Raw genomic sequence first — 27,501 nt, forward strand, 5'->3', positions numbered from 1 at the left:
TTTATTCGTTAAATCAACACCTACATTCTGTTGTATAATAATAGCTTAAAGATTCTGTGTATTTATAGCCACACCAACAGCGTATGTACATACATACAAATCAGACGGTTTCTATATTTTACACTTATACTTCGTGTAGTAAATATGGTACAACATCACCACATCTGTCAGTTTTGAACGTACATATTTGTACCTCAAGGATTGCAAAAACGTCACACGCATATTTATTCTTCTTAAGGTTTATTTACAAGCTGTTAAAAAATATTATTTTAAAATATACACGACCAGTATTTAATTCTGTTGGGCTGTATACAAACTGTATGTAAACTAAAAACATTAAACACTGTGCTATATTCATTCAATCAATGCATAGCTTCTCAGAATATGGAGAAGCCAATAAAGTTAGGACCAACGCAACTGGTTAAAGTTATTCTCAGTACACTTGTAATACAAAATTCCATGTGCGCTGTGACGGAAGGAAATTGTGACAACGAATTTAAGTTACTGGCCAATAGCGACCAGAATAAAAATAATGGTGGAAGTAAGCTTACAAGAAAATATTGATTTTCAGTAAAAAAAAAATTAAACATGGAATATAACGAAATCACTCGGTTTCTGGTTTCAGACCTCAAGTATTTGCGGTCCCAAGTTCCCTCCGATATTCAGCAAGAAACGGCTCAAATGGCAATGAAACGCATACTTGGACCAATCAGCCATAAAATTTCATTGAAAATTGATCCATCCCTCACTACGTCGGAATACAGAGATTCATTCCTTGTGAGTGTTTCAAAAGTTGTATTTGTAATATTCACAGAGAGATGTGCACACTTCGTGCATATGAATATAGTCGTAATGCCATGCTACATACTTACTAAAACATTGTGTAGGTGTCGTATGATGAACTCTCCGGACTGATATTAATCACTGGAACCACAGGCGTTGCTTCACTGTATGGTTTAAATGATTTCTTGCGGAATCATTGCTCATGTCTGGTGGTTTGGGAGGGTGCTCAGCTCAGCTTACCCGATCCTCTTCCTCAAGTTGTTTATCAAAAAATAATCGTGGACAGGTCACAACTGATAACTGACTGACCTACAAAAATGCCTCCTAGCCATGCAAGGATATTAGTAAATATTTTGCAATTCTTACAGGTTTAGATACTATCAAAATGTGTGCACAGATAGTTATTCTTTTGTTTGGTGGGATTGGGATCGATGGGAGAAAGAGATTGACTGGATGGCTTTACATGGGATTAACATGCCTTTAGCTTTCACTGGTCAGGAAGAAATTTGGAGACGAGTGTACACAAAGATTGGATTGTCACAGGCCGACATTTCTGAGTATATTACGGGGCCGGCCTTCCTTGCTTGGTGGAGAATGGGAAATATACAAAAATGGGGAGGACCAATTCTGAACACATTTTTACAACGCAAATTGGATTTGTTACATAAAATTATTTCTCGAATGAGAAACATGGGAATGATTCCGGTTTTACCGGCGTTCGCAGGAAATGTCCCTTTATCCATTCAAAAAATATTCCCCAACGCTTCCTTGATCGAACACAAGCATTGGAATAGCTTTAATAAATCGTACTCGACTTTCATGTTAACACCCACGGATCCTCTGTTCACAAAAATTGGACAGAATTTCCTACACGAGGTATGATTTGATACCATGTCATTTACTTACATAATTTATATTTTTAATTTGACACACCCATTTTATAAAATGTCTGAAATCCAGTTAACAACGGAAATAGGGACAAACCATATTTACAGTTGCGACACGTTTAATGAAAACGACCCCCAAGGGAATTCTTCTGACTTTTTAAGAAATGCAGCCAAAGCGACTTATGCAGCAATGACCATAGTTGATCCCAAGGCAGTTTGGTAATTACTTAAATTATGTACTCATATTTTCCTTCCCTTTTCCTTCAAGGCCATATAATTATTTTCTTCTTCGAATAAAGGATGATGCAGTCATGGGTCTTTCACTCATCTTTTTGGACCAATGAATTAGTGGAATCATATTTGAGCGGAGTAGATCTTGTACATAACCACTATTTTGATATGCCCAACCATCGAACTTTAAATAATCAAAGCACTTTATGAAGGGAAATGCGCTGATTCTTGACCTGGAAGCGGAAAGAAGGCCACTATATTCAAAATTTAATAATTTTTATGGACATGCATTCATTTGGTGTATGCTTCAAAATTTTGGTGGGACAAGCAACATCTATGGAGCCCTGGACTTGGTCAACAATGTATGAATTGAAGGATAAATTTTGTTCTCCTTATGACGATTGTATCTAAAATCGTATGTATGTATATAAATATTCAGGGGATATCATTTGCCAGAGGAAATGTGACTGCCGACAAACTTGTTGGGATAGGTAGCTGTCCAGAAGGAATTAATCAGAATTCTGTAATGTTCGAGTTTTTACACGAAGCAAGCTTGCAACTTGGTCAAGTTAATGTAACTAATTGGTAATGTTTGGGCCTCACAAACTTCGGTGGAAGTTTCAAATAATCATTTTATTCTATTGACTTTATTTCAGGATTTATAAGTATTCAGATCAACGATATGCCGTCACGAACGATTATTTATACAAAGCTTGGAAGCGTTTAAGGGTACTCCCATCCCACTGGCTATAAGAAGTGGTCACTAAATATGGTCTTACGTTTTCCTACTCTTTTTTCGTTACTTGAAAATATCATCAAAATTATGTTGTTTATTGCAGCTTGTGGGGAATTTAATAAGCTATTTAACAGAAAACTAAAAGTTAGCTCATTCGTTCAAAAACAGCAGCAAAAAAATTCACAGGAAGGTGCAACACGACTTTTGTCAAAAGCACGGAAATTGTACTTTTCGACATTGAAAAATTTGAAAAAATCATTGAAAAAAAGTTAAGGCCATGTTAAGTCACCAGTTCCTAATATGTGTAGCTACTTAAGTAGATTTATGCAGATTTAGATTCTACAATGCAAATAATTTAAAAATAGATGTATATATATACGTATTTGCAGGATGGGCCGTATAATGCTCCACAAGCATATGACAATCACGGTTATTCAGTAGTTACAAAACGGCCATCACTAAAACTTTCAAAACAAGTAAACCAAGTCATATCACACATAAGCTCACGGAACATTCCTTCACAGATAATTGTGCATTCTTCTTATTCTCACAGTTGTGGTACAATCCAGAAGACATGCAAAAAGTCCTTGAATACTTCCTCACAGCATTAAACAGTTCCTCCGCTCTCAAAGATTCTGAATTGTACAAACATGATCTAGTGGATTTTACGAGACAATTCCTTAACATCCTGGTCACATTTAATTATAGAGGATTGGTCAACAGCTATCAGAAGCAGAGGCTGGAAAAATTTACGTAAGACTTTAAACCAACATGACATAAATACACAAACTCATTGCAATTGGTCTACAGACATTATGCCACGGCTATTTTAGACATTTTTAATGATCTACAAACAATTCTACAAACAAGCAAAAACTTTTTACTGGGTATTTGGGTGAAGGCATCCGAAACTTGGAGTGACAATGCGAAGGTACAGAAAGAACAATCTTATTTGTGACAAAATTGTGACCAAAAATTTTCATGTGATAACATTTCAGGACAAATTGGAACTACGATACAATGCCCTCAATCAGATAACGCTGTGGGGCCCATCCGGAGAAATTTCAGATTATGCTGCTAAACAGTGGGCTGGTAATTTGTGGAATACATAAACACATTGGACAGAAATTAAAAAGCGTGCTTCATTTGGCGACGATACTTACAGGCAGTGTCGAGCATTATTACAAACCTCGCTGGCATAGCTTTATCAATGCACTAAACGCCTCCATGCACAGCGGGATTCCATTTAATTCCAAGAAGTTCAAGAAAAATGTCATGAAAAATGTAGAAATTCCGTTCACACTCTCGAATTATTCATTTCCATCTACACCAACCGGTAAATTATTACAATTATTATTAGTGACAGTTGTAAACATTTTGGACACAACTATAAAAAATATCTTGAATTATAAATATATAGGTGATTCACTCCTTGAAGCCAAGCGGATTTATGGAAAGTGGAATATAGTTTTCTCTCAATTAAACACTAAAATGCGTAGACGCAGAAAGCATCAAAATAGATGAATAAATTTTAAAATCAGCCCCTGAGGTGGGGATGGCCATCCCCACCTCGGGGGTTGGTAATAGTAGTCCACTCAATTAGGACACAAATTTAGAAGCGGACGCTGTCCCTGATTGAGGCTAAATGAAGTGTGTACTAATAAAATCAAAAGTTGTCAAATAATAAATAATTGTTAGATTATTGAATTTGGTGATCCATTTCGATAATCATGAGGTATCATTGGCATTCGTCAGAATTTTGCACATCTTTGAAACGTTCTAAATAATACAAAATTTATAACTTATTTTCATAATGGTTCTACAATTCCGAATAAAGTTGAGCACTTATTTTTTCTTAAACTACCCATTACTAGAAATCGTAACTTTGTTGGTGAATTTGTAATAAAAATTTCCGTCGACAAGAAACTAAGGTGCACATTAAATTCTGATATTGGGCAAAATTGAAGGAACATCTAAAAATTCTATTCTACGCTCTACTTCCTGTCATGAAACCAAGCTTAATCTGTTGTATGTATTTAGTAAGTTCATTGCCATTGTTTAAAGAAACTGTCAAAATCATAGTAATCACGGTTTTGTACTTGTTTAATACTGTAATAAGATTCAGCCAGGATGTAAATTATTCCACGCACTGTTGAGCTCGATCTTGGTTTCAAGTAATAATGGAAAATTGGACGACGTATAAATGCAAAGAATTATGTACACGTAGAGTTATAAAACTATATTATCATGATATATCATTAACATTAGATACTGCACAAATGCACTTAACACATGTACATACAACTTTCACTTATTCTTATGAATTTATAAAAAAAGATTTCGAGATACTGAGGAAGGAACCTCTCTTAATGAAGTCACTCCAAGTTCTAGCGTCAAGACGTTAAAAGCTTTCGTTCAACAAATTTTGCTTATATTCAAGTAGAATTAATCCGAATATATCGACATGATTGTCTCGAATAGGTTGTGTGTCGCAGTTTGTGTGGTTTTACAAATCGGAGTAACATTTTCACAGCAAAGTTTGTCTGGTAAATAAGCGTCTCAATTTTCTAATTAATTTGTTTAGTTTACATTGAAATAAATACGTTTGAATTTTAATTGGTGCCACAGGACCACGGCCTCCTCAGAAAATTCGAATTACAAACATTGAGGATTTAATAAATATCGGATTTGATTCCTTGTTCCCAGAAGAGACTCTCACAAATGCAACCGCTTACAATAGTATCAAGTTTAGGCTATATGACAACACAAAGTAATGAGCCTGCATACTTGCTGACAAAACAAGCCAATGTGTAATGAGAGATTTTCAATGAATTCCAGGAATATCAGTCAGTACAAAGAGTTGAAAATTGAAGAGATTGGACCAGAAAGTCTTAAACCAAATGTTCCAACTAAACTAATGGTTCATGGATTTTTGTCCTCTTGTGAAAAGAGGATTTTCCCAAAAAGTGTAATTCAAGGTTAGTATTTATTATTGAAGAAATTCCCCAAGTCTTATAAAATTCTGGTCGATCCATATACTTACTTCAAAAAATCTCATTCTATCAATCATGCTTACATATGTACATAAGTATATTCAGTTCATATTTCAATACCAATTTCTAGACAAGGAAATTAAGGCATACAAAAATTTGAACTAAACGTAAAAATCCAAAGTTTTATTCCAAGAAACAGACAAGACAAGCTAAATAAGTAATACTTCTAATGCCATGTGCAATGCTAATCCAAGTATTTAAGTACAACCAGCCAAGATATTTAAGAATATCATTAGTGGGACTTTCGCTTTTATTCAACTTGAGTCATAATCTCAAATGACGTCACTGAAAAAATGTGCATCATGGTTTGTTGCACTTGTTGTTGATTTGTGGTTGGTTCCGATGCATGCAGTTTACATGCGGAAGGAGCAAGGAACCATGTATGCGGTCGTTAGAGAGGAAATGCAATGATGTGATGTGCATTCATTATAATTATGTATTTAGTAATATAAAAAGTAGAAATCTTTCCTGAGATCATCAATGATGTGGCCGTCAATAACGGTGGTGGTAGCACTACCTATATTTTTCAGTCTTACTATGTTGCAGCCTACTTTGAAAAGATTGAGTCCACCAAGAGTGATATGAATTTGATTTGCGTGGACTGGGCAACTCTTGCAAATCCATCCGCACTTCCAAACCCTCTTTTGTATGGGGAATCTGTCAAATCTACTCGGATGGTTGGGGAGAAAATTGGAGAATTTTTGGCCACTTTATATAAACGTGACGTAGTCAAAGATCTTGGCACAGTTCACATCATCGGCTCCAGCTTGGGGGGTATAAAAACTTTTATAATTTAAATTTATGCTCAGTCATTACTAAATATCGAGCAATGAATATTTTTAAAGCTCATGTTGCCGGTATTGCCGGACACATTCTTCGATCTGACTATGGTCTTGAGAACAAACTTGGAAGAATCACTGGTACACATATTTCTATGCATAGCTACTTGTGTATATTTAATACTTTGATGCACAATAATTAGGTCTTTTTCTGAATGACTGCGTACAGGTCTCGACCCAGCAGGATTATTCTATCGAGGTCGAAAAGCGGTCGACGAGCGTCTCGATAAAGATGACGCCAATTTTGTTGACGTTATTCATACCAATATGGGCCAACTTGGACTACAAGAAATTATCGGACATGCTAGTAAATATACAACAATTTATATTTAGTAATATGTGAATGTACAAGTGGCCTATATTTTTTCATAGGTTTCTATCCTAATGGTGGCAGATATCAAGAGCGCTGTTATTCATTTTCCAACCCAATTGCAATGATTGCAGAACAAGTTTCAGGTAAATTTTGCTACTGTTCGTGCATTCAAAATCAGCATTTAAATATACAATCCAATATAACAATCTTAAAATATTTTTCAGGGAGATGCAGCCATTTAATTGCGGCAACATACTTTAAAGAATCCATCATCGAACACACGAATATTACAGCTTGTAAGGCAGAGAGTTGGGACAATTATCGAGCTCTTACTCGAACTACAGGATGCCAAGAGCGTGTTAGTTTTGGTGACAGTTGCCCAGCCAGGTACTCATCATTAGTCTCATAGTTTAATTTCATAATTACAAGTAAATAAGAATTATGCTATTGAATGTTTAGTGCCCGTGGACTGTTTTACCTGATGATTTAGAAATGCAAATTTGGGCGTCGCGTACAACAAACGAAAGAAATTATCAACTACTCATCATAGTCGGAATTACTGACTATGCCATTCCATGTATATCTTCTTATTGTCTCCAATGCGAATATTGTTCACTTCGTTTATACCCAAGAGAATCTCTGAAATACATCATGTACAACGGAGCTCCCTTTTTATGGCATTGTTAATAAAATCTTGTTAAATAAGTTACCTCTCCTAAATAATACAACCTTCGACCATGGCATCGCGTTTTATCTTTGTTCTGTCCTTTCTCTCATTGAGAACTGTTAATTTCTAATTCGTCCAACAAAGCATGATGCACAAAAATGAAGTAACCAACAGTTATGAGATCATACTTGAGTGGTTTGCTTGACCCTGAATTTAAAATTTTCTAACTTAATTATCCATAAATAAGCATATTTTATTGCTTCCAAAAATGAGGTGAGCCAATCCGTCTCGTATGAGAATTTTTTTCCGTCGCTACATGAGATATTATTAGTGAAGTCATAATAGTGCTTTCCGTCGAGATTTCTGCACAGCTATTTTTTCGTGGCTGACATAAAGTCATATTTGGAACTCGGTGCAAAAAGCGAGTAATTATTTACTTGACGTGTGTAATTGAGATTTATTTAGATTAAGATTTCAAAATGAGAGTAAACTCCTTGAGCTTATCTACTTTATTTATTGTGCTCTCCATTGTTGTACTTCTTGAAGGAAAGAAAATCCCATGTCCCCCACTTCCACTTACACCGGTAGGCTAATTTTAGAATAATGGGTTGCATTACATACTATGTGCCATTTATAAGTGTACAAACACTTGAATATGTAGTAATATGTCATCACCAATTGTATTTTTTAGGGTGTCGTAATATCATGTGAGTTGCCTAAAGAAAACAAGAAAGTTGCATGCACGGGGCCAATTACAGGGTCTTCAAAACGCACGATTGCCAAGTACAAATGTGACTCAGACTCAGATTTTTACGAGAAAACTGTAGAGTGCAAATGTTACGGGAAATGGAAAGGTCTTGATGAGTTTCAGAACTATGTTTCACGATGTAGCACAGGTACAAATCAGTTAAGTAGTATTTGATGCGTAAGGTAAACATCTTGATTATTTTATAGCTCAGAAAACTTTTTCCTTGAGTGGACCCCCAGAACTGAATCTTACTAAAAACGAAGTTGAAGAGTTGACTGGAAATAATACTTCTGGGGACCCAACACGTAAAATAAACTAAATATTTACACAGCCCACAATTTGTACGTATTTATGTATGCACGTCTCGTTAAAATGATATTTTGATTTTTACAGCCAAATATGCATTGGACGCATTAGCATTTCATAATTTTTATCGTAAACAACATGGAGCTGCGTTACTCAAATTGAATAAGACGGTATGAAGGACACTGTTTTACAGTTTCATGATTATTAATTTCTAACAGCACTCTACTCCTTAATGCCATTACAGTTGTCAGCTTTTGCTCAAAACTGGGCAGAACAAGAAGTAAATAGTGGTTCCTTTGGCCCTGAACCTTCATCGTCAAACAAGACATACATGTAGATACAAAGTATAATATATTTACACCATGATTATTATATAATTAACAAATTGTATGCTATTTGTCCAAGCTCCAACATGTATGAATTGACCCTGGGTCGCGACGATTTCGACCCTGCCATGGCTGCTCGTCTCGGTATTGCAAAATGGTACACGAGTGGATCCAACTACGACTACGACCTCCCCACCGCGAATGCTTTTTCAGCACTGATGTGGAACAACACCTCCGATTTGGGCGTTGGGATTGCTTCCAGAAGTGGGCGAATGGTACTGGTCTGCAATTACTGGCCTCCAGGTATTTGGCAAAAGGGCTTTACGTATTTGGAAATTTCTTGTGAACCTAAAAGTTACTGGCCCTCCAGGGAACGTTTACGTTGTCGGTGGACAGGATGGGGATGATAGTCTGGCTTTGTTCAGGAAAAACGTGTTTCCACGACGGGTGACTTCGTCTAGTTTGGATCGATCAACATAAAACTTGCGACGAAATGGCTTGTCCCACCATAAATATTTCATTATTAAATCATAAAGAACAGGAGCAAATACAAATACAGGTTGCAAGGGGTTTTATGTAACATACTTTCACAAATAATAATAAAGGACAAATACACAACTGTTGGGAACAATTGAAATTTTGAGATGTTCACAGTATTGATTATCTACATAGATTGATTTGTCTAAAGGTCAAATGCTATACATGTGAAGCTGGGCATTGCAAAAGAGAGCGGTAGACGAGTAAATTAAATTCACCCAGTCGATTGTTTAAAGCCATTCATCCAGTCTGGCAAGCGTTGCATTCTTTATTAGGACAATATTCAGGGTGATTGAGGATAATGACTGGGTTCTGCTCCCTTTGATGTGAACGTGCTATATTCTCGTTTTGAGGTCTCCCTTCGATTCCGAAAGCATTTGTGCGTGATACGTACTTATAACTAATTTAAAATATGACCAATAATAATTGAGCCTTATGTGTCATTCCGCATTCCTGATACTCATCTTCAATTTGGTAAAAAATGGCTGTATCATATCATCATCACGTTGCAAAACTAAATCATGTCGCGTAATTTCATAGAATACAAGAGTGAATTATTAAAAGTCTGTCATCGGTTTTATACACAATTTTTTTGCATACACGAGCGGACTCGTGTTCATTTTCACTTGCATCATGGCCCCCAACCGTCCTTGCCAGTCACGGCCTCTCTTCCCGTGTTCCATTTCTAGAAGAGAAGTTCGCTCATCAAGAATAATTCGAGTCGACAACTTAAGTAAATGGTCAACTTAATTAGAAGTGAGCAAATTCAGGCGTGCTAATGTACATCGACAGTTGTCTCAGATTTATGTCATCAGAATCAATGTAAGCCCGTGTACATGTTACGTACGTATCAAGTGATATAGAACTGAAACAATTATTCTGAGCGAGGAAGGTACATGCATCCATTAATCATAACTCATCATCAGTATCTGGTTTTCAGCGACTTGAATTAATTGAAAGAGCATTTCCTAAATTGAATATACTTACTTGATGAGGTTTCTTTCGTCATCTACATCGACCGATAAGACTTTTGTTTTATAACAGGAGGAATTTAACAACAAGGATTTTGTAAGCCAAAATGCATAGAAATGGCACATATTTACATCCAACTGTAGGACCAGAAATTTTCCGCCCACCTTCGTAACGATGAGTTTTACCAACTACCCTGTAACGAAGTATAAATAGCAAGATTCATGCAAAAAAGATTATCAGTCTCTGTTAGATCCACATAAAGTGCGACGGTTTCTCCATTTATTTGTCTTTGTCCTTTCGTAATCAGAAACCAAAAGACTTGAAGTTTTCAAGAAGTTTTCTGTCAAACGTGGAAAGTTTTCATACACCACAAAATCCAATCAACCTGCTGGATAAAGTTTCTTCTTACATATAATAATATAATAATAATAATAGCAATGGAATCTAGCAAGGTAAACTTTAAAATACTTTTAATCTATAATGCATAATAGGGTTAAGGGTTATCACAGGCCGCCACTTACTAATACATGGACAATACTAAATATATCCCACTACTTATGTGTTTGGTATAGCCAGTCGTAGTCCGTTTAAAAATGGGATATTCCGACATTGCATACAAGAAATTCAATTTGGTCTTGAAAGGGATGCAATCCAGAAAATCTTTTTTCAATCTGAAGTTGGAAGCTTTTCATTAATTTCAGGTCTGCCTTATCTTGGTCATCGGGAGCTTATTCGGGCTGATCTCGGATGTTGACTGCGAGGCTTACGAAGAATCAAGGAGCACCCGAAGTGCTAAAAAAGATGACAATGAGGGATATGTAAGTTCGACTTTTGACATTTGGTTGGTGATGCCTTTTACAGCTATGGCCCATGGTTGTCTGAATGCCAGAAAATTACTTGACGTTTTGGCTCACACTGTAAAAATGAATTATTATTTCTTCTTGTCACGTTATGCTAACCAATACAAATTAGCGTGTAAGCATCTTATGATATTGGTTCATGGTGAAGTGCTCTACGTGCCGCCGAAAATAAAATGACCATGCAGTTTCCATTTAATCATAACAACATCTCACCCACTCGTTAATTTCAGGGGTCTGGTTCCGCCAATTACAATTTCCAGTACGCCGTGGCCGACGGAGGAAACGACTTTGGTCACGAAGAAGAAAGGAACGGACTTACCACCAAAGGTCAATATCGCGTTCTTCTTCCCGACGGGCGAATGCAGGTCGTGACCTATTCTGCCAACGAGGAAGGTTACCGTGCTGTGGTATCATACGAAGGTGGAGGTTCTGAGGGTGGTGCTGGAACTGGTGGTTATTCTTCGCCAAATCCTGTACCTTCAATTCCATACGGTCCTCCGGAAAAATTATCCGACGCTGCTTCGTCCGCCACAACTTCTAGTCAAGCGTATAGTGCTCCAACTACGACGTCCTCGTCCACTTCGAATTCTGGATCACCACGTTCATCGTTTGGGCGTAGGAATTCCGCCTCCTTTGTCAAACTCAGGCGGAATATCAAGGGTCAACCTCATAACTATAATTACACATTCTAATAATATCCCCCATATTATCTCTAATTAGAGTGTATGCAAGTATTACACAATCCGTCAAATTTATCCCGTTATCGTTCCATCAAAGTAGCTTAAAGTAGTATCAAGAAATATCTGAACCATCAAAGCAATAAAAAAATCAGCCTAATTTCCGTTCATGAGAAAGCATACTTGTCTTATCGCGACTCCACCCAAGTAAAGATGGATATGTCGTTCAACACTCATTTTTAGACTTACCAAAGACATGATGTGGGCACAAATTCGGAGTTGACACAGAATTGCTAAGGCTGTTGTGAATGGTTGTGATCGAATTGCCACAATGCACGCACACGATAAGCCACATCCAATCCAATTTCAATCTCTAACCACAACGAGGACGATTTTTCTTAGGCTCCAAATAATTTACTCTGCCTTCTACAATTCAATAACAGTTACCTCCGGTTCGTTCGTTCTAGTGGCAAAAAAACTTTACCCACCAAAGTCCTCGCTTTCTATAAAAAGTTAATTTTCTCCATTGCTGTGCACGAATCTATGTATGTATGTAAAATCAATCCTCTCAAAATGTTAAGGTTCACTTTTGTTTCACGATATACATATATCAACTGTTTTACAAATGACAAATTAAAGTTTTTATAAAAATCGAAAACAGTATTTAAAACTGATACCTGCAAAAAGTACGATGTCGCAGCAAGGAAGGACAGTTAAGAACTTGTTATAATTGTCACAATAAGCATAATATCGAACCATAAATATCGACTCTTCATACTCGACTACACACTCTTCTGCCCCTGCTGACAAAGGCAATTTCAGAGTGTTATGAGTAATTAAGGACTGAAATTACTTTATTAAAGTCAAACAATTCCAGACGATGCGAGATGCTTAAACAACTCGAACGGAAGTATCGGCCTTGGCGAATATTAAATTGAACCGAAAATGCATAAATTATTTTCTTGGACTGAAATGAAGGGTGACAATGAGTTGTAAAGTGTAAGCGGAGGAGCAGGAATCTTCGCATTATGGTTGTTACTCGATTGGCGAGAAAAATTGATCCATTTCAGAATGAAATATTTAGAACCTGAGTGGTTGGGACATGTCCTTGCGTCGCACCAACAGAAGCACAAGCCTTCCAACAGTGTATAATTAACGGAATCAATAGTCGTCGTTACTATGCTTGTAGCCGTATAGGAAGGTGACAATTAAGCGTTTACATATATAGGTCAGTGGATCCAATTAAATTATTAAATTGAGTTTCGTGTCCCAAAATCAAATCCATTGCTTTTATGCTTTTCATTAAAAATTGCAAAGAAAATAAATACACAGTTGTGGCGGAATTACTAAAATTTGATTAGGCTTTTATGATGCAATTTTGCTTCCATAATATTTGAACATATTTGAACGAAATTTGGATTAAAGTATAAAAAAAATTAATACCTTTCAATAGTTTAATTTCACATTCGAAATGCTTACAAATGTGAATGTACCCTTGACATTTACTGATGTGCTTTCTCTTCTCTCATGTGTTTGCGATTGATAACGACATAAAAACAAAAACACATTTCATAAGAGACATTTATGTAATACGTACAGATCTAATTGTACGTGCTTTTGTGTGATTCGTCATGTGCACATGTATGGGCTTATGTCATCTCATTAATGAATGCATTATCTCCACAAGACAAATTACTTCTCCTCCTTCAGGATAAGTACGTACGTACGAAGTTGGTTGTTTCTCTTGTTCCTTCACTTAATGCAAGAGCATGGCAGTAAATTGAACAGAGAGTAGAAGACGAAAGTTGACAAGTATCACTGTACATACGGCAAAAAAGCCTCCAAACTGCGTTCTAAGAATCACTTGCACCCTCTGAATCTGAGCTTGTTGAGTCAAATAAAGATCAAAACTTGTACGGTTGGTGTCAGTCCGAGTCTTGGCGAAATCTGATCCGGTTGAAGTGTAAGTGACAGAATATGGTCTTGAGAATTGTTGTCCTTGCACGCAGCAATGCCTCACAGTTTCGAACTACATGGCTGTTAATGCCGGTCGGTCGTGTAAATATTGATGCAAAGCCGAGTAAATTTGGAGCCTGTGTCAATAATGGAAGCCTTCATTCGTTTGCAGGAAGGCAGGAGGAAGATAATGATCCAGCCAACTGGCAGAAATCTCTCATCTCTAATTGCAATTATATTTCTATAAACACGTATTCTTTGTTCACTCCACTGTAGATTTTGTTTTTTTCATTTTTATCGTTGTCGCGAAAATACAGCCTGCATTAACACGTAATGTTCAATCGATTCGATAAATTGGCGGACACATTAAAGTAATTCGAAATCTAGAATTCGCCATTTATGGCAGTGTTGTACAAGAGGATGTAAAATAGTGATAAAATCGACCACTTAAATTTCAACCTATGAAGGGTACTGTCCCTGTGAATATGTACATACTGATACATGTATGAGACATATGTAGATGTTCTACATACATAAATGTCATCTGACTTGTTCATTCGAAAATTGTCAAATGCAAAAGAGCAAGTAATAAAATCACGATCTGCTGATGCATACCCTAACCTAAACCAAACAGAAGCATATAGTTGAATGTAAAACGACGTGATATGTAAAATAGAAATAAATTGACTTTCGAACAAATCAACCTTCGAATATTTGAGGAGAAACTTGATGATTATGTGCACATGACATTGCTATACTTCAGCTTTCTTCATCACACGAGCATTCATGTATCTACATATGCATAGCATTTATGCATAACAGAAAGATATACAGTGTGATCAAAGATGGAAATAAATCATATTGCCTACACGTGAATTTTCTAATCAAAGGAAAAGGTCGTGCCAATCTTTAAAGTAATTTTCAGATTTTCGTCAAAACCACATGAATGAATTTGCATCTCGTTATAAAAATAGACAAAATAAAATTGAATTCGAGTCGTTCTTTCACGTCCAAAAATTTCGGTCGTTATGCCACACTTGTTCCCTCCCTTGTTAATAAAAAATTACATGGAATGGGATGAGTCAGGTTGGTGTATTATGCAAAAATGCCAGTGGTTTGTTCGACATATGACATAGAAAATGCATTACTGCCCTCCTCTCATTAACTTAAACTCGTTGCAAAGGCTATCCGACAATGCAGGTAGGTCGACAATGCCCATAGGTTGACACCTTTTAATTAGATTTGGACCATCCGTTTTTCATATTGCAATCGTGTCATAATGCGTGGGCACTCTCTATGCATGGAACTTGATGCAGAGTGATTACATGCTGTTGTGTCTCATAACAGTGGATTATAAAGCCAGGAAGGAAGTCACTCTTTGTTGCTACTAGTAAATTCACGTCACATTAATTTGAACCCTTATTGTTGTTCGTCTTACAATGGGTGGAATAAAAGAGCGTCGTATGTACATATGTACGCTGTTGTATATATGTAGCATGTGTAAGGAGTATGTCACGGCGAACTGAAATTATCTGTAGTGTAGGAAAGAGGGCAAGCTAGGACAGTTACGGACAGAGTTAGTGGTGGATAATAATGGGAGAAAGTGTTAGTTTAGTCGTTGGACGTGGCAATATTTAGCTCGTTCAAAGGAACAAGACCACGCCGCTGTCTCCTCAGGCTGGAGTAGTAGACAGTCAGCAGTGGGTGGCAGTGGCAGAAAGTGGAGGAAGATTTGACGAGAAAAGGTGATTGAAATTTCTAGTTCATACAAAACCAAGAGTTGCAACATCAGTGAGTCAAAGAAAGCACCGCACTTCTCTGATATTGTTTTTTCGTCGTATCTTGTTGTGCCGTGGAGGAGACAAGCAGACGGGAAAATCAAGAAATCAGCCACCAAGGCCAGGCGAACAAGAAGAATCATCAAAGTCCATTGGAGGAAGAACAAGGGCAAAATGTGGGAAAGTAAGCCCAGCAGACTGGCCCAGAGAACGAGAGACGGAAACGGGGAGAAAACAAGCATGAAACATGCATCGCTCGTGCAGCAGCAACCAGCAACCGTCGTGCTGTAAGGACGTATGTACATCCTTTCCAAGTAGTCGTCGCAGCAAAGTGGAGGTGAACGATAGATAGACACAACTGGCTCATGGTGGCAGTGGCGGTGGTGGATTGACAGTTTTCTCCCTGGAACCTGGCTGCTGAAAAACGTACTTTTCACTCTAACTCGGTCAGAAACTACTTATACCTGACTACCTTTCACTCTCTCCATTAGTTAGCAGACTGCGATCCATTCTCACTCGTACGCCCAAAGTGTAGAATCTAAAATTTCGAAGGAAATTTCCCAATAAATCCACATCCACCAATCAACACGAGCGACATAGCTTCGTGGGTGCGTATTGAGAATCATCGTTCAAACAGCATTTCATAGCCTGCAACTCCAGTTCGCTCCTTCCCATTCTAATCAGAGATTTCGAGTTCTCATAACTTTCTCTTTAGCATTTCTTCCTCTTGGCGAAACGGCTCCTAGCTCAGCAGCAGAAGCAGAGCAGCAGGATGGATGAAGCTCCTGGAAGGGGTGAGTCTTGAACCGGGTAGAACGCGAACAGTCCTCACTCACTCACTGGCTACAGGTGCTCCGAATCCAGTCTAACGTGCTACTGTGCACTTGGTGCTTGACATTGGTGGTCACACTGCGAGTTTGTTGTGGCGTTTCAACAAAGTCGGTCACAACTTTTTCAATATCAGTTATCGTCAAAGTCGTCATACACAGGCCGTGGTTTACGGAGAAATTCTTCTCGGGACAAATTTCTGACCTTGAACACGTGTGCGGTGAAAGTTGATATAAATTTTAAACCAAAGGTACGTCAAGGCATTCTTTTGACACGATTTTTTTTAATTTTCATATTTTTTAATGTTTGGTATAAGCTCTGAAACTAAATATGTATAACTGGGAGCAATTCATACAAGACTCTGCATAGTAATTACCTTCGTTTATCCACTGCTTTATGTGTAAGCATCCTCCATTCTCAACCAAGGCCATCCATTATACGTTACCAATGCATGAGTTTACTTTGGCAGAGAAACCAATATATTTTGCGAACTTACTTTCCCTATTCTGTCAAATTGATTAAGCATCAACTTATGTATTCTAAATTACTTTTACAAAGTGACTTAAACTTCTCTCATTTTGCAGCGAGATTAATTAATCGTGTTCAGCATATACACCAATCAACAACAGGTTGCTGATAGGGAAGATAGCAATAAAGTATTGGTGATTTATTTTTAATTTTGTATCACATTATGGAATTGAAAAGTTTTTGGGTAAACAAGTTCAATAATTGAGTTTGCATTACACATTCATTCGACAAATGGAGGCCTTCATTCCTTAATCTAAATAAATCGTCCATTCAGGTGGAATTATATAAATTATATATTATACGTAACGTATATATATGTGTGTACCCAAAAAAATGAAAAACAGATTAATTTAGTTCTTAGCCCGAGTCAGGGCTTATACAACCACCGTTATCTTCGTGCGCCTGTCTCTGTCAGCAGAGGAGTCTCTTAAAACTTATCTAAACATTCGGTGTACAAGTAAAGTTCGTGAATTTAAGTAAGAGCTTGAAGATGTATAAAAAATTAGTCCATAGAAGCCCAGTGGTGGTCATATTTATTAAATACATACACACAAATGAGTAGGGAAACTAAAAACCTGCGAAATTCTGTACGTTTGTCTCGGTTGCAACCAAAACCAAAAATATTTTCGTAACTTGATACTTTTCGGTGTTTGTCAAGTAACATGCTCATGCATGAAAGTTTCCGTACCGAGATTATGGAGTACGTGTAATTCTCTGTTCTAACACTTTTATCTATGCGCAAACTTGGCTCGGGCTCTGGCCACCCTGTTTTTTGAGAATTACAAGTTACAACTTGAGAAACCAATTCCATTTTTTTTCTCAACGACTACCAAACACAAGGCGAACGCAGGATTGATGTATAATTAATCGAGTATTGAATAATGGTCAGCCAATTGAGGACAGTTTGGAGAAATGTAAACACCGGGGATAATTTATAATACGGCACATGGCAGTAGCTGGATCACCACATGTCAGGAGGGAGGATTAACTCAAATTGCGCAAATTCTTCCGTGCATAATAATCTTAGCATTGTGCCACATAAAACTTTGAGCAACATGTACATAACTCATCGAAAGGTCGATGGAAGTGGAGACCGAGGTTGATTTTTTTATTACTTTCCAGTGCTTTCTCCGTCATAACAAAAGCCGTGGTCGCGCGCAGTCCATCCCATCAAATGAAAGGGGATCGGAATAAGTAATACCTAATCATCCTCTTATCTCCGATCCCTACATTTCCCCACATGTTCCTCCGCTAGCCCACCGACCATACTTTTACCTCAATGCCAACTATCTATTAGACCATCGTACAATATTGATCCAGCATAACTTCATGTGAATAGGAAATTCAAGCCTTTTACTTTGGGAAATATGATATCGTATCATCATGTATGTAGCATGCCCACGAAAATAATGTTAATGTCTCTGGAGATACATTATTACATGCATGCACTTTACCTGCCAGTCCTACTCGCTGGAAATCTGCACCAGTAAAAGCCATTGATCTTCTGACAAAAATCCATTTGTGTCATGATGTGCCATATGCCGTTTTCGATACTGACACATACCAATCATTTGTACGCGTAGCATAATGGATTACGGATGTTCATACTTACTCCATACATACGTACATACATACGTGCACGTATGGGTTTTGTAGAATTACCTCTGAAAATGCGAGGTTCAACAAGAAATGCCATTTCCGGCAATTCTGCGATTAACACTTGATTCTTAAACCCACTCAACCTTATTGAGGAACGAAATGGAAGGGCAGAACAGCCCAACATCCACCAACCTATTTATGTGTGCATGCTTACTACAAAGGATCCATTTCTTAATCAACAGGGTAAACTACTACAAAATGGTCCGTCCTGTAGTTTATTTCGCAACAAAGTGAGCATGTTTGCCTTATTAAAGTTTCCAGTTTTGCCTCAAGTTCTCCCTTGTGAGTCGAGCTTTAAGAATCAGAACAATGCATAACAAAAATTGTGTATCATATAAACCTGAGGGCTGATACTTTGTCTAAAATATTATCCAAGGGATGAGGAGTGACGAGAAAGCATCACCTCATACACTCGAAAGGACACGACATCATAATCATTTCAAAATTCAAACCTCGCCCTTGTTGCATCTCTTACAACATTGCAAATGTGTAGCAAGCGCATAAGTGAGGCCTTGTCGAGGTTACGGAATACGTACTTTTCAAAGCTTTTTCATCCTTCCAGAAAATCCTTTCATCTTGACCAATTTTTCTTAAATTTATTTTCTTTTCCATTGTGTCAGATTTACTTGACGCTTTCTTAACCGGTACTTAGATCCATTTTTTCCTTTTTATGATGACAAAGCCTTGACAATCCCGAGCTTTGCTTTTTTATCGCAATACCTCGGGCCACAGGCTGGGTCAATTTTAGCATCGGGTCAAGAAATTTCCAGTTTTATATAATTCTACATCCATCCGATGAATGAAATAGGCAGTTGACTCTTATAGAAAATATGTATGCGTTTAAGCCTTTCTCCGAAATGTGCTTCTAACTATATTCAACCTTTGGCTTAGGATTAAGAATGCTAAATTCACACGAAAGGTTACACAACCATATGTGCACAAACCTACACACATGTATTTTACATACGTAGGATGGAATGGAGGTGTGATTGAGTTTGAAGTCTTTGTTCTACATGTGCCCTCCTCCAGACAAATCAATCCCGGTCACTGGAAACCATCCCTCTTGCAAAGAATCATCCTAACAATTGCAGTAAATTCGGGGGGATTGAAGTGCACTCTGTTTGAATTAGGCTAGGAAAGAATGAAGGCAGGCGACGGTGAAGGTGATGGAAATCCTCTACATACATTTAAGTCTTCTTTCTTGGCCGTCCCGTTTTCCTTTCGCCCAAAGATAAAAGTTCAATATAATTGGATTAAGCTTTTGAACTTTGTATTCGTTTATTCGCAAGAAGGATCATCGCATCTCAAATCCCAATCCAGTTTACAGTTCCAATCTAAACCCCCAAATCAAACTACTGAACACTTGAACGAAATACAGTCTACTACCCACAGACGTGTTGGATTTCGGATATTCCGTCCAGACATGAGCCGCGTGAAAGGGTTGAGGCTTTGTGTAATGCGTAGATCAAGCCGGGATTATTTTCTCCGCATTTTAGTCCTCGTCTCTCCTCTCGCTCTGTATCCTTTCCAAGAATGAGAGAAAAAAGAGCCAACAAAACGATGAAAGTGATCGTCTGTAGTCGTTTCATGCGATCCCGACGTATAAACTCTGTTCTGGGATAGTGTCAATACGATGTGTTTGTAATAAAATCCGAGCTGTTGTGGTGTTCATGAGAGAATGATTTGACAATGCGAAGGAGCTGTAATGTGGACTAATGGGCAATTGGGAATCATGTTTCTTGAAATGCAGCGATTGCTTTGCTTTGGTCGTGGTTTTGCTGAGCATGGTCTCTGAAGCGCGGATGAGGGAATGAAATGATCCTGAGGAGGTTGGCATTATGGAATTTTCGTCGTCGTCGTCGGCCTCTTCCAGCCACCCGCCTCGAGGTCCTCCTCCGTATATCGGCTGGGTTATTACGGGTTATTTCACCATATACACGTAATGGTGGTTGCTTTTGGTGACATTGTGTGAGCGACGGATAAAATAAAAAGATAAAAGTGGTTGTCGTGTGCTCAAGTATCACACTCATCTCGGCTCATCTCATTTCATCAGCGAGGAAATGCTGAGATTTTGAGATCCAATGATGACAGAAGCTGCTCCAATTCCCCACCGCCAACGTACCCATCCATCCATTCGTCACATCACACTCTTGCCCCATCCCATGCCCTTTCTTCTCCATCTATCAGCTTTCCCCAGTCCAGCTCTTTGACTACCAGCAGTCGTCTCATGGTGAAAAAAACTCACCAAACTAAAATATGATAGTTAGTTCCTCACACCGTGGCTAACTGACTGCACTTTCTCCTTCATCTTCTGCTGTGGTGTGTCTCAGTTGTCCCATTTTTATGATCTCATCAGTAAAGCAATGTAATCTCTCTCCACACGACTTCCTCCAAAGTTGACGCTGCTTGATGAAGAACTTTGCTTTGGTCTTTCACTTTCTTTTGTTTAGTTGCTTTCTCTGCTATAAATATACGTATTTTCTTGCTACCTGTGTCTTTGGACGGATTTCAGAAGGTTCAAATCTCTCTCTTCCATTTGTTTCTCGCTGGCAGTTGGCAAGTAATAATCTAACCAGTTGTGCACTCTGTCCTTATTTCCTACCCACACGGATATCTACTATCCCAAGTCAAAGCGATATTTTCCTTTATCTTTCAGTTATAATTTGACATCTCACTCGTCTGGTTTCAAATTAGCTAGCAAACGTATATATCTACCAATAGATTCTTTATTTTTTATCAAGTTTTTCCGCATTATTTCAATTGTACAACAATTCAATTCAGGTGATTTACTGAATAAAAAAGTTACACAATTTTAAATCTCTGGTGCAACACGAAACGCACGTAAAGACGAAAAGAAAAAGTTTATATTTACTGAAGAAACTTAATCCATTTCTCTTTACATTATACGGGTTTGTATGTACACTGAAATCGGTCATGACAAATACGCTAATAGTATTCATATTTCAAGGAAATCATATGTTGCAGACTTTCACTCTTGTCACAAACTTTTTTCCTTTAACCATCTAAATTTTGAGAGGAAAAAAACCAGTTATGCACATGACCTAAAATGTTATCCAAATATGAAACGAACATAACGAGCCAGAAAAGGACGAAAAAATTCAACAGCTTCAAATGTCAAAAGTCTGCCCTGGCTTTCACGAAATTTGAAAGATGATCTGCGTAAACAATCTTTTATTATGCAAATTATGCTCAACCACAAAATACACTGTTTATGCATTCATAAAGAGTGCAGGTTGTTGCTTTCACATATTTATCTGTCTGTCTGTAAGATAAATTCACGCACAAATTTTTACATGTTTTTTCTTTTCTTCATGCAGACATCAGTTGGAGGAAATATCTACGAAGAATCGCACAGTGGACTCGAGTTTTTGGATTCATTAATCAACTCGTCAATGACCAAAATTTATGACTGAATCGATTTGTAGCTGAATATAGCGAAATTTCAACGAGTTTTGAAAGTGAGTCGATTATTTCATGTGTTATTACTTGAATAATGAACAAACCCTTTATCCGTTGATATACAAGTATGTTACCCCTTTTGCATGTTGTGTGTGTAGTGGTGCTAAAAATGTAAGTCGTGGAGGCTAAAATAAGAAACTGCAAGGCAATGATTTATTTTTTTCTAAAGCAAATCCAGCGTTTGGTGAAATGGTCGCAATAAACATGTTTCTTAGAGGACAGTTATTGCTGCGCCTTCGACTCCTTATTTGCCAATAAACGAGAGAGAACGCGAACTTATACTGACGCATGTGAGTGAGTGAGATGGCAAAACAATGAAAAAAAGAGGATTATTAGCAGTGCATGAGCATTTATCGAGCAACTTTTGACTTGTGGCATGTTAATATCCCATTAGTGCGATGGGTGAAAGTCAAATAGCAAGTGGCTGTGGACATGGAGGCAGTGGGTAGTTTTGTAGTGGTGGTAGTAACATGCAGGGTGGTGAGTGAATGGGCAGGGCAGTGATTGGCGATGAATGGCATGACGGTACAACGGGGAAATTTTTAAATTGGCGTTCCTATGTTTGTGCAGCCGAGCAGTCCAAGATGAGCAATGTATTTTTCTTCCGTCTTCATAATTTGAGGCGAGCCGAGGCGAGGAGAGAGCAGCAGACCAAGACAGTCCAACGTCGTGGCAAGACCAACATCTTTCAATGGGCGCACCTCAAATCCTGTAATTCGCTATTTTGCTTTATCATCATTATTAATGATTCTTTCTCATCGGAAGTATTCGCATCACAAACAAAATTCCTTGATCATCACCCCTTTTTTGTGTGTTTTTGTGTCTGTGTTCAAAGGTAACCATTTAACCCTGGCCCCCGGCCGGCTTTACGAAAAGGTGAGTCAGTGATGCAATTACCAAGTAACAAGTTTAGCTCACTAATTTTTCTATAATTTGTTATAATCAAAGGCCCCTCCCACTCCAACGGACAGGTACTTTCCTTATTTATATTTACCAAATTTTACACCTGCATGCATGTATCATCTACAATCATGGAACAAGTTTGGAAAATTTATTTTCCATTACGGTTCAAACTCGGTTTAGTGAGCGAAAATATTAATAATTTTAAATGTTTTAACATATTTTTAATTGTAATGGGTAATAGATTGAATTATTTTCACTAAGTTTGATTTTGATGTTTTTTTTTCTTTTTTCATTGATTCCTTGGACAAAAAAGCTTGGATGAGGTAGAAATAAACAATTAAATAAATAATTTATTTTGGTTTATAATATCCAAAGCCATTGGTTCCTTTTTCAGGTGGAAATGCAGATACCTAGGTAAGCTCTCTTCTGTACTATTCAATTACGCACTCAACATAATTACGTCCCCCTATAAATCCAATTACATGCTAATCTGCCAACGCTCTTCGCCATACTTTCCTCCACTCTCATATATTTGCTTTCTCTCTGAGTGACAGATCAAACACCACAAAAATACAAGACTCAGAGGATGGCGGTGTGGCAGAAAGATAGAAAGTTGGTTGATCCACACTATCCGATCACCTCCATTAAGAAGGAGGGGAAAGACATCTAAGCATAAGTAATTTACCAGAGGAGAAAGTGTGTAATTCGTTGGTGTAGGGTTGATTTTTTATGCATGATTTATTACACTCGAGCCTCCTGAAAGTTACCTGAGGCTACAATCTCAATCATATCCCCTCTAACCCTCATCTTGCCCCACATTTAATGCAGATGGATTGATAGAGCTGCACGTTATAAATTAAATATTTATGGAACATTGAAATATATATGCTGTCAAACGAGAGAAAAAATAGTGAAAGAAATGAAGTTAAGGAAATGGGTTGGGTTACCGTCCGATCGAATAGGATAATGTCGGATAAAAATGGGAACTCTGGAAATGGGGACTTTGTCAGTGCAGGTAAAAGGCACAAACAAAGTCATATGTATTATGTTACTTACCTCCTTTCAGACAAAACTATCTTTTTCACTGTTAATTAGCCAGATGAAGTAGTTGTTGTGATCATAATGACGCTAAAGCATTTTTGTGTTATTATCCAAACATGCATTGACAACAAATTGTTAGAACAGTAATTCATGCGAAAAGGTAATGGGAAACTAATTGGAAAGTTTTCCCGGCGGATTCATTACAATTTCCAGGTAGCTTTTTTATTGAAAGTAAAAGGCCAACTATATTTAGAATTTGTTGAGTTTATTGAGGCAGCACAAATATCAACAATTTCTCTTATGTATTGTCATTACAGATAAATGAATCTAAACAGTGTTGTGCATTTAATAATTGAATGTTGCACCTTGATAAATCCTTTTATTTGAGAGTTAAGCAAATATCTTAGGACGCTAAATATAGATACATGTACATTATATAATTGATAAATGTATGTACATAATTTTATTAATGCTTAGCAATGCACTTGTACATACGTAATATCAGCGTTTCTTTTCTTCCCTTTTGCCTGAATTGTCTTGAAGCTTATCACGGTCGCTTACTTAAAGTTTTCATAATACACATAAACGATATGGGCTAAGCAATGAATACAATTAAAATATTTTATGGGAAAAAGTGTGTCAAAAAATTCGGATAAAGTGCTATTGTGTTAACAATTAGCAAAACTTGTGGTAGGTTAATAAGTACACAAATCCTTAACGACCAACATACTTAATTGTACTGTTAGTGGTTTGAAGGGGGAAAGTGGAATAATGTGAATATGTTTGTACGAGTAATATCGACTATCTTTGGATAGATTTGACACGCGAAGGCCATAAACTGTTCATGTGCTAGCCACCTAAATCTTGAAGAAAGTGATGTATAAATGTCGTTACTATAAACCTAATGTTGTTAAGTTGTTATCAGAATGAAAAAGTCCATTTTTGTGCTAAGGGGAAGGTTATATGCATAATGTAATGCAATTATTCCCCGTTTTTTTCTGCATCGTCCCCGCCCATCAATCCAAATAAACACGATCGCTCGCTCCACCATACCAATTGATTTATTACGGAGCTTATACGCCTTTTACCTGCCATGTTGACTTTGCCCATTTGCTTGGCAAATTTCAACCTTTGGGCTACGACAAGCAACGAATACCAATTTCAGACAGATGTACGAATAGTATTCGCATATACTTAATAAGAAATTCTCGATTTATACTCGGTGTGTCTGTTACTCGTTAAAATGATAACGTCGCATGATTTTTTTTCTCGATTTTTAGTAGGCGACCTTTCCCTAACAAGTATCTACTCTGCCAAAGTTTACAATTGACATTCCGGGAAAGAAGAGAGGAAAAAAGTTATTTGACATTTATGGATTCGAATGAAATTATTTAGGGATTGTGGATGGATATGTGTATGCATGTACGCGTAGTGCTACTGCATATGTAGGCCAACCGGTTACACAGAACTAGGAGGTCGATGGGAAACTATACACATCAGAGAGAAAGACCTTGCTTGTCACCAATCATTTCCTTCCTTCCGTTCACATCAACAGAGTCAAGCAAGCTGCTTCAGAAAATAGCCGACTATTATGATTACTCAGGTGGAATTACCCATCTTCCCATCCACAACACAGAGTAACCATCCATCTAACCAATCGACTGTGGCACCGACATCGACATCGTGGAGAATGTTGTACACCCAGTAATTCTCCTTTCCAGTGGTAGCTGTCTCCCACATAGCTTTGGCGTTTTGGCTCCGTCCACAATTAATTTCACTTGATTAGATATATTCGAATGCAAAGCCAAGAAAGTTATTTTTAAGCTCTGTGCACATTAAGACGGGGGCGGAGGATTTCGGGGTCTCACGAGTACAAATTAGTGAGCTGCTAAAGAAAGTCGAAAACTTTCACCAAATTTTACACCTGCATGCATGTATCATCTACAATCATGGAAAAAGTTTGAAAATTTTATTTTCCATTACGGTTCAAAGTCGGTTTAGTGCAAGAAAATGTGAATAATTTTAAAATGCTGTATGCTACTAAATTGACTGACATTTACCTGTCGAACCAAAATAAACAGCTCAACGAGGCTTTAAGCCGAAAAGCAATTTCATGCAACTACAAATTGCCACACATTGTGACCAACTTGCTCAACTTTTTCAATAGGAAGAAGTTTTTAAATTTAACTTTTACTCCAGAGTGACCTTTTTAGAGTACCATTGCCATACAACCATTTGTGATTTGTCGTAGTTGGCATTAAGTGGTATTGCTATTGGGTAACTGTAATTTAGAAATTCAGAACTTTTACGTTAGGAAAAGTAGGGGCAACATCAACACAAGATCAATACTGTCCCTTTCTTTAAATTCCTAAGTCATACATTTTGTGGAAGTTGCTTTCTACTTCATGAAAGGTGCATGCACAACATGTTTATGTAGAACTTAAATTTTTACTCTCCAAAGCAAGTAAGTTTCTTGCTTGGTAGCTCTCAAGTGTTGGATAAACTTCATAAAGCACAAGATTTTATGCTCATAAAAAGCAATGCAAATAAAACACTTGACTTGGAAGAAAGTAAAAAAAAATCTGGTTTATCTTCTACCACACTTTAACCACGTAAGTATAAAGCAGGTGAACCACGAATTTCCGGGCTCTCATGGTTGTGGTTTGCAGTGCTTTTATAGCTTGTGTTGAGATATTTCTTAAAACGGGGGAACAACATTTTCTTAGACACCCGATTTAATGGTTGGGTAGCCTTATTTTGTGATTTTTTTCTGTCTTTGCCTATCAAAAGATAGATGTCTACGTCAAATATGGCCATTATCTCTCTAAGTGGCGAAACCGTGCTGGTGGGTTTCACCTTGCACATTTCAGTCTGAGACTTTGGAAAGAAGGCGGAGGAGAAAATAGTCGTTACCCGAACAAAACTCAGCTCATCGTCATCCTTAAAAACATAAATGGCATTTAGGCTGGGTACATTTTTCTAAAGGTTTGTCTAGAATTTCACTTTTCCACAAAAGGTATAATTTTGTTTCAGACATGGCATGTTCTCAAAATTGCTTAAAAAAATAATATCTATATTTATATAAACTCTGGTGGTTGTTGCGTCCTGTTACCTGCTCTCATTTTCCCCTTTTTACCAGCAATCATCAAGTTTCATATGAAAGGAGAAAGTTCTGATGTTGGACAGATAACGTCATTTTTGCTGAAGATATATAATCGAGACGCACTGCTGAACACGCTGAGAAATCATGACAAGCGATGGCCCAGGCAGATCAATTCGATTGTTAATGTGCATTCTATTGAATGACTTTGCTGGCACAAGAGTTGGCACGAATTCCCTTGGGCTTTTGAAGCACAATGATTATTAGGCTTATTGTTTCTTATGATGTCCATA

General features: G+C 37.5%; 5 protein-coding genes and 1 long non-coding RNA gene across 7 annotated transcripts in view; 5 read left to right on the forward strand and 1 right to left on the reverse strand.

The window, feature by feature from the left end:
* The first annotated feature begins 101 nt into the window (after window positions 1-101).
* Window positions 102-4,485, forward strand: LOC110847324 (alpha-N-acetylglucosaminidase). The gene is made up of 15 exons (XM_022094252.2): window positions 102-541; window positions 626-777; window positions 888-1,069; window positions 1,152-1,659; window positions 1,744-1,889; window positions 1,970-2,048; window positions 2,114-2,263; window positions 2,341-2,486; window positions 2,558-2,630; window positions 3,027-3,113; window positions 3,191-3,390; window positions 3,448-3,568; window positions 3,636-3,729; window positions 3,803-3,973; window positions 4,058-4,485. Exons 1-15 carry the CDS (start codon window positions 385-387, stop codon window positions 4,159-4,161), a joined length of 2,370 nt encoding a protein of 789 aa, XP_021949944.1. The 5' UTR covers window positions 102-384; the 3' UTR covers window positions 4,162-4,485.
* Window positions 4,486-5,006: 521 nt separating this feature from the next.
* LOC110846656 (lipase member H) lies at window positions 5,007-7,562 on the forward strand. The gene is made up of 9 exons (XM_022093477.2): window positions 5,007-5,183; window positions 5,266-5,407; window positions 5,476-5,615; window positions 6,237-6,464; window positions 6,536-6,610; window positions 6,699-6,836; window positions 6,902-6,985; window positions 7,067-7,229; window positions 7,302-7,562. Exons 1-9 carry the CDS (start codon window positions 5,102-5,104, stop codon window positions 7,330-7,332), a joined length of 1,083 nt encoding a protein of 360 aa, XP_021949169.1. The 5' UTR covers window positions 5,007-5,101; the 3' UTR covers window positions 7,333-7,562.
* A 147-nt stretch (window positions 7,563-7,709) lies between these two features.
* LOC110847445 lies at window positions 7,710-9,526 on the forward strand. The gene is made up of 7 exons (XM_022094391.2): window positions 7,710-8,093; window positions 8,201-8,405; window positions 8,464-8,562; window positions 8,651-8,733; window positions 8,808-8,896; window positions 8,969-9,192; window positions 9,260-9,526. The coding sequence occupies exons 1-7, from the start codon at window positions 7,989-7,991 to the stop codon at window positions 9,367-9,369; spliced, it is 915 nt and encodes a 304-aa protein (XP_021950083.1). The 5' UTR covers window positions 7,710-7,988; the 3' UTR covers window positions 9,370-9,526.
* Window positions 9,527-10,618: 1,092 nt separating this feature from the next.
* On the forward strand, window positions 10,619-12,095 carry LOC110847486 (sericin 1). The gene is made up of 3 exons (XM_022094437.2): window positions 10,619-10,850; window positions 11,100-11,216; window positions 11,489-12,095. The coding sequence occupies exons 1-3, from the start codon at window positions 10,836-10,838 to the stop codon at window positions 11,948-11,950; spliced, it is 594 nt and encodes a 197-aa protein (XP_021950129.1). The 5' UTR covers window positions 10,619-10,835; the 3' UTR covers window positions 11,951-12,095.
* LOC118435074 lies at window positions 10,852-11,603 on the reverse strand. The gene is made up of 2 exons (XR_004834474.1): window positions 11,472-11,603; window positions 10,852-11,313 (listed from the first exon to the last, which is right to left on the reverse strand). It is a non-coding gene; the product is annotated as an uncharacterized LOC118435074 (long non-coding RNA).
* A 3,868-nt stretch (window positions 12,096-15,963) lies between the features above and the next one.
* The window catches only part of LOC110846852 (potassium channel subfamily T member 2-like), a 41,099-nt gene continuing 29,561 nt past the window's right edge, over window positions 15,964-27,501 (forward strand). The window contains exons 1-7 of one of the 2 annotated variants that reach the window (XM_035850494.1): window positions 15,964-16,747; window positions 22,023-22,163; window positions 22,735-22,875; window positions 23,000-23,040; window positions 23,113-23,135; window positions 23,381-23,390; window positions 23,462-23,481. In XM_035850494.1, the coding sequence (XP_035706387.1) occupies window positions 22,749-22,875; window positions 23,000-23,040; window positions 23,113-23,135; window positions 23,381-23,390; window positions 23,462-23,481 (221 nt within the window). In that variant the 5' untranslated portion in view covers window positions 15,964-16,747; window positions 22,023-22,163; window positions 22,735-22,748. The remainder of the gene's footprint in view (window positions 16,748-22,022; window positions 22,164-22,734; window positions 22,876-22,999; window positions 23,041-23,112; window positions 23,136-23,380; window positions 23,391-23,461; window positions 23,482-27,501) is intronic. The other variant, XM_035850495.1, reaches the window with a different exon arrangement.

This window comes from Folsomia candida, unplaced genomic scaffold, assembly GCF_002217175.1.
Source record: "Folsomia candida strain VU population unplaced genomic scaffold, ASM221717v1 Fcan01_Sc003, whole genome shotgun sequence".
NCBI classification, from domain to species: domain Eukaryota; kingdom Metazoa; phylum Arthropoda; class Collembola; order Entomobryomorpha; family Isotomidae; genus Folsomia; species Folsomia candida.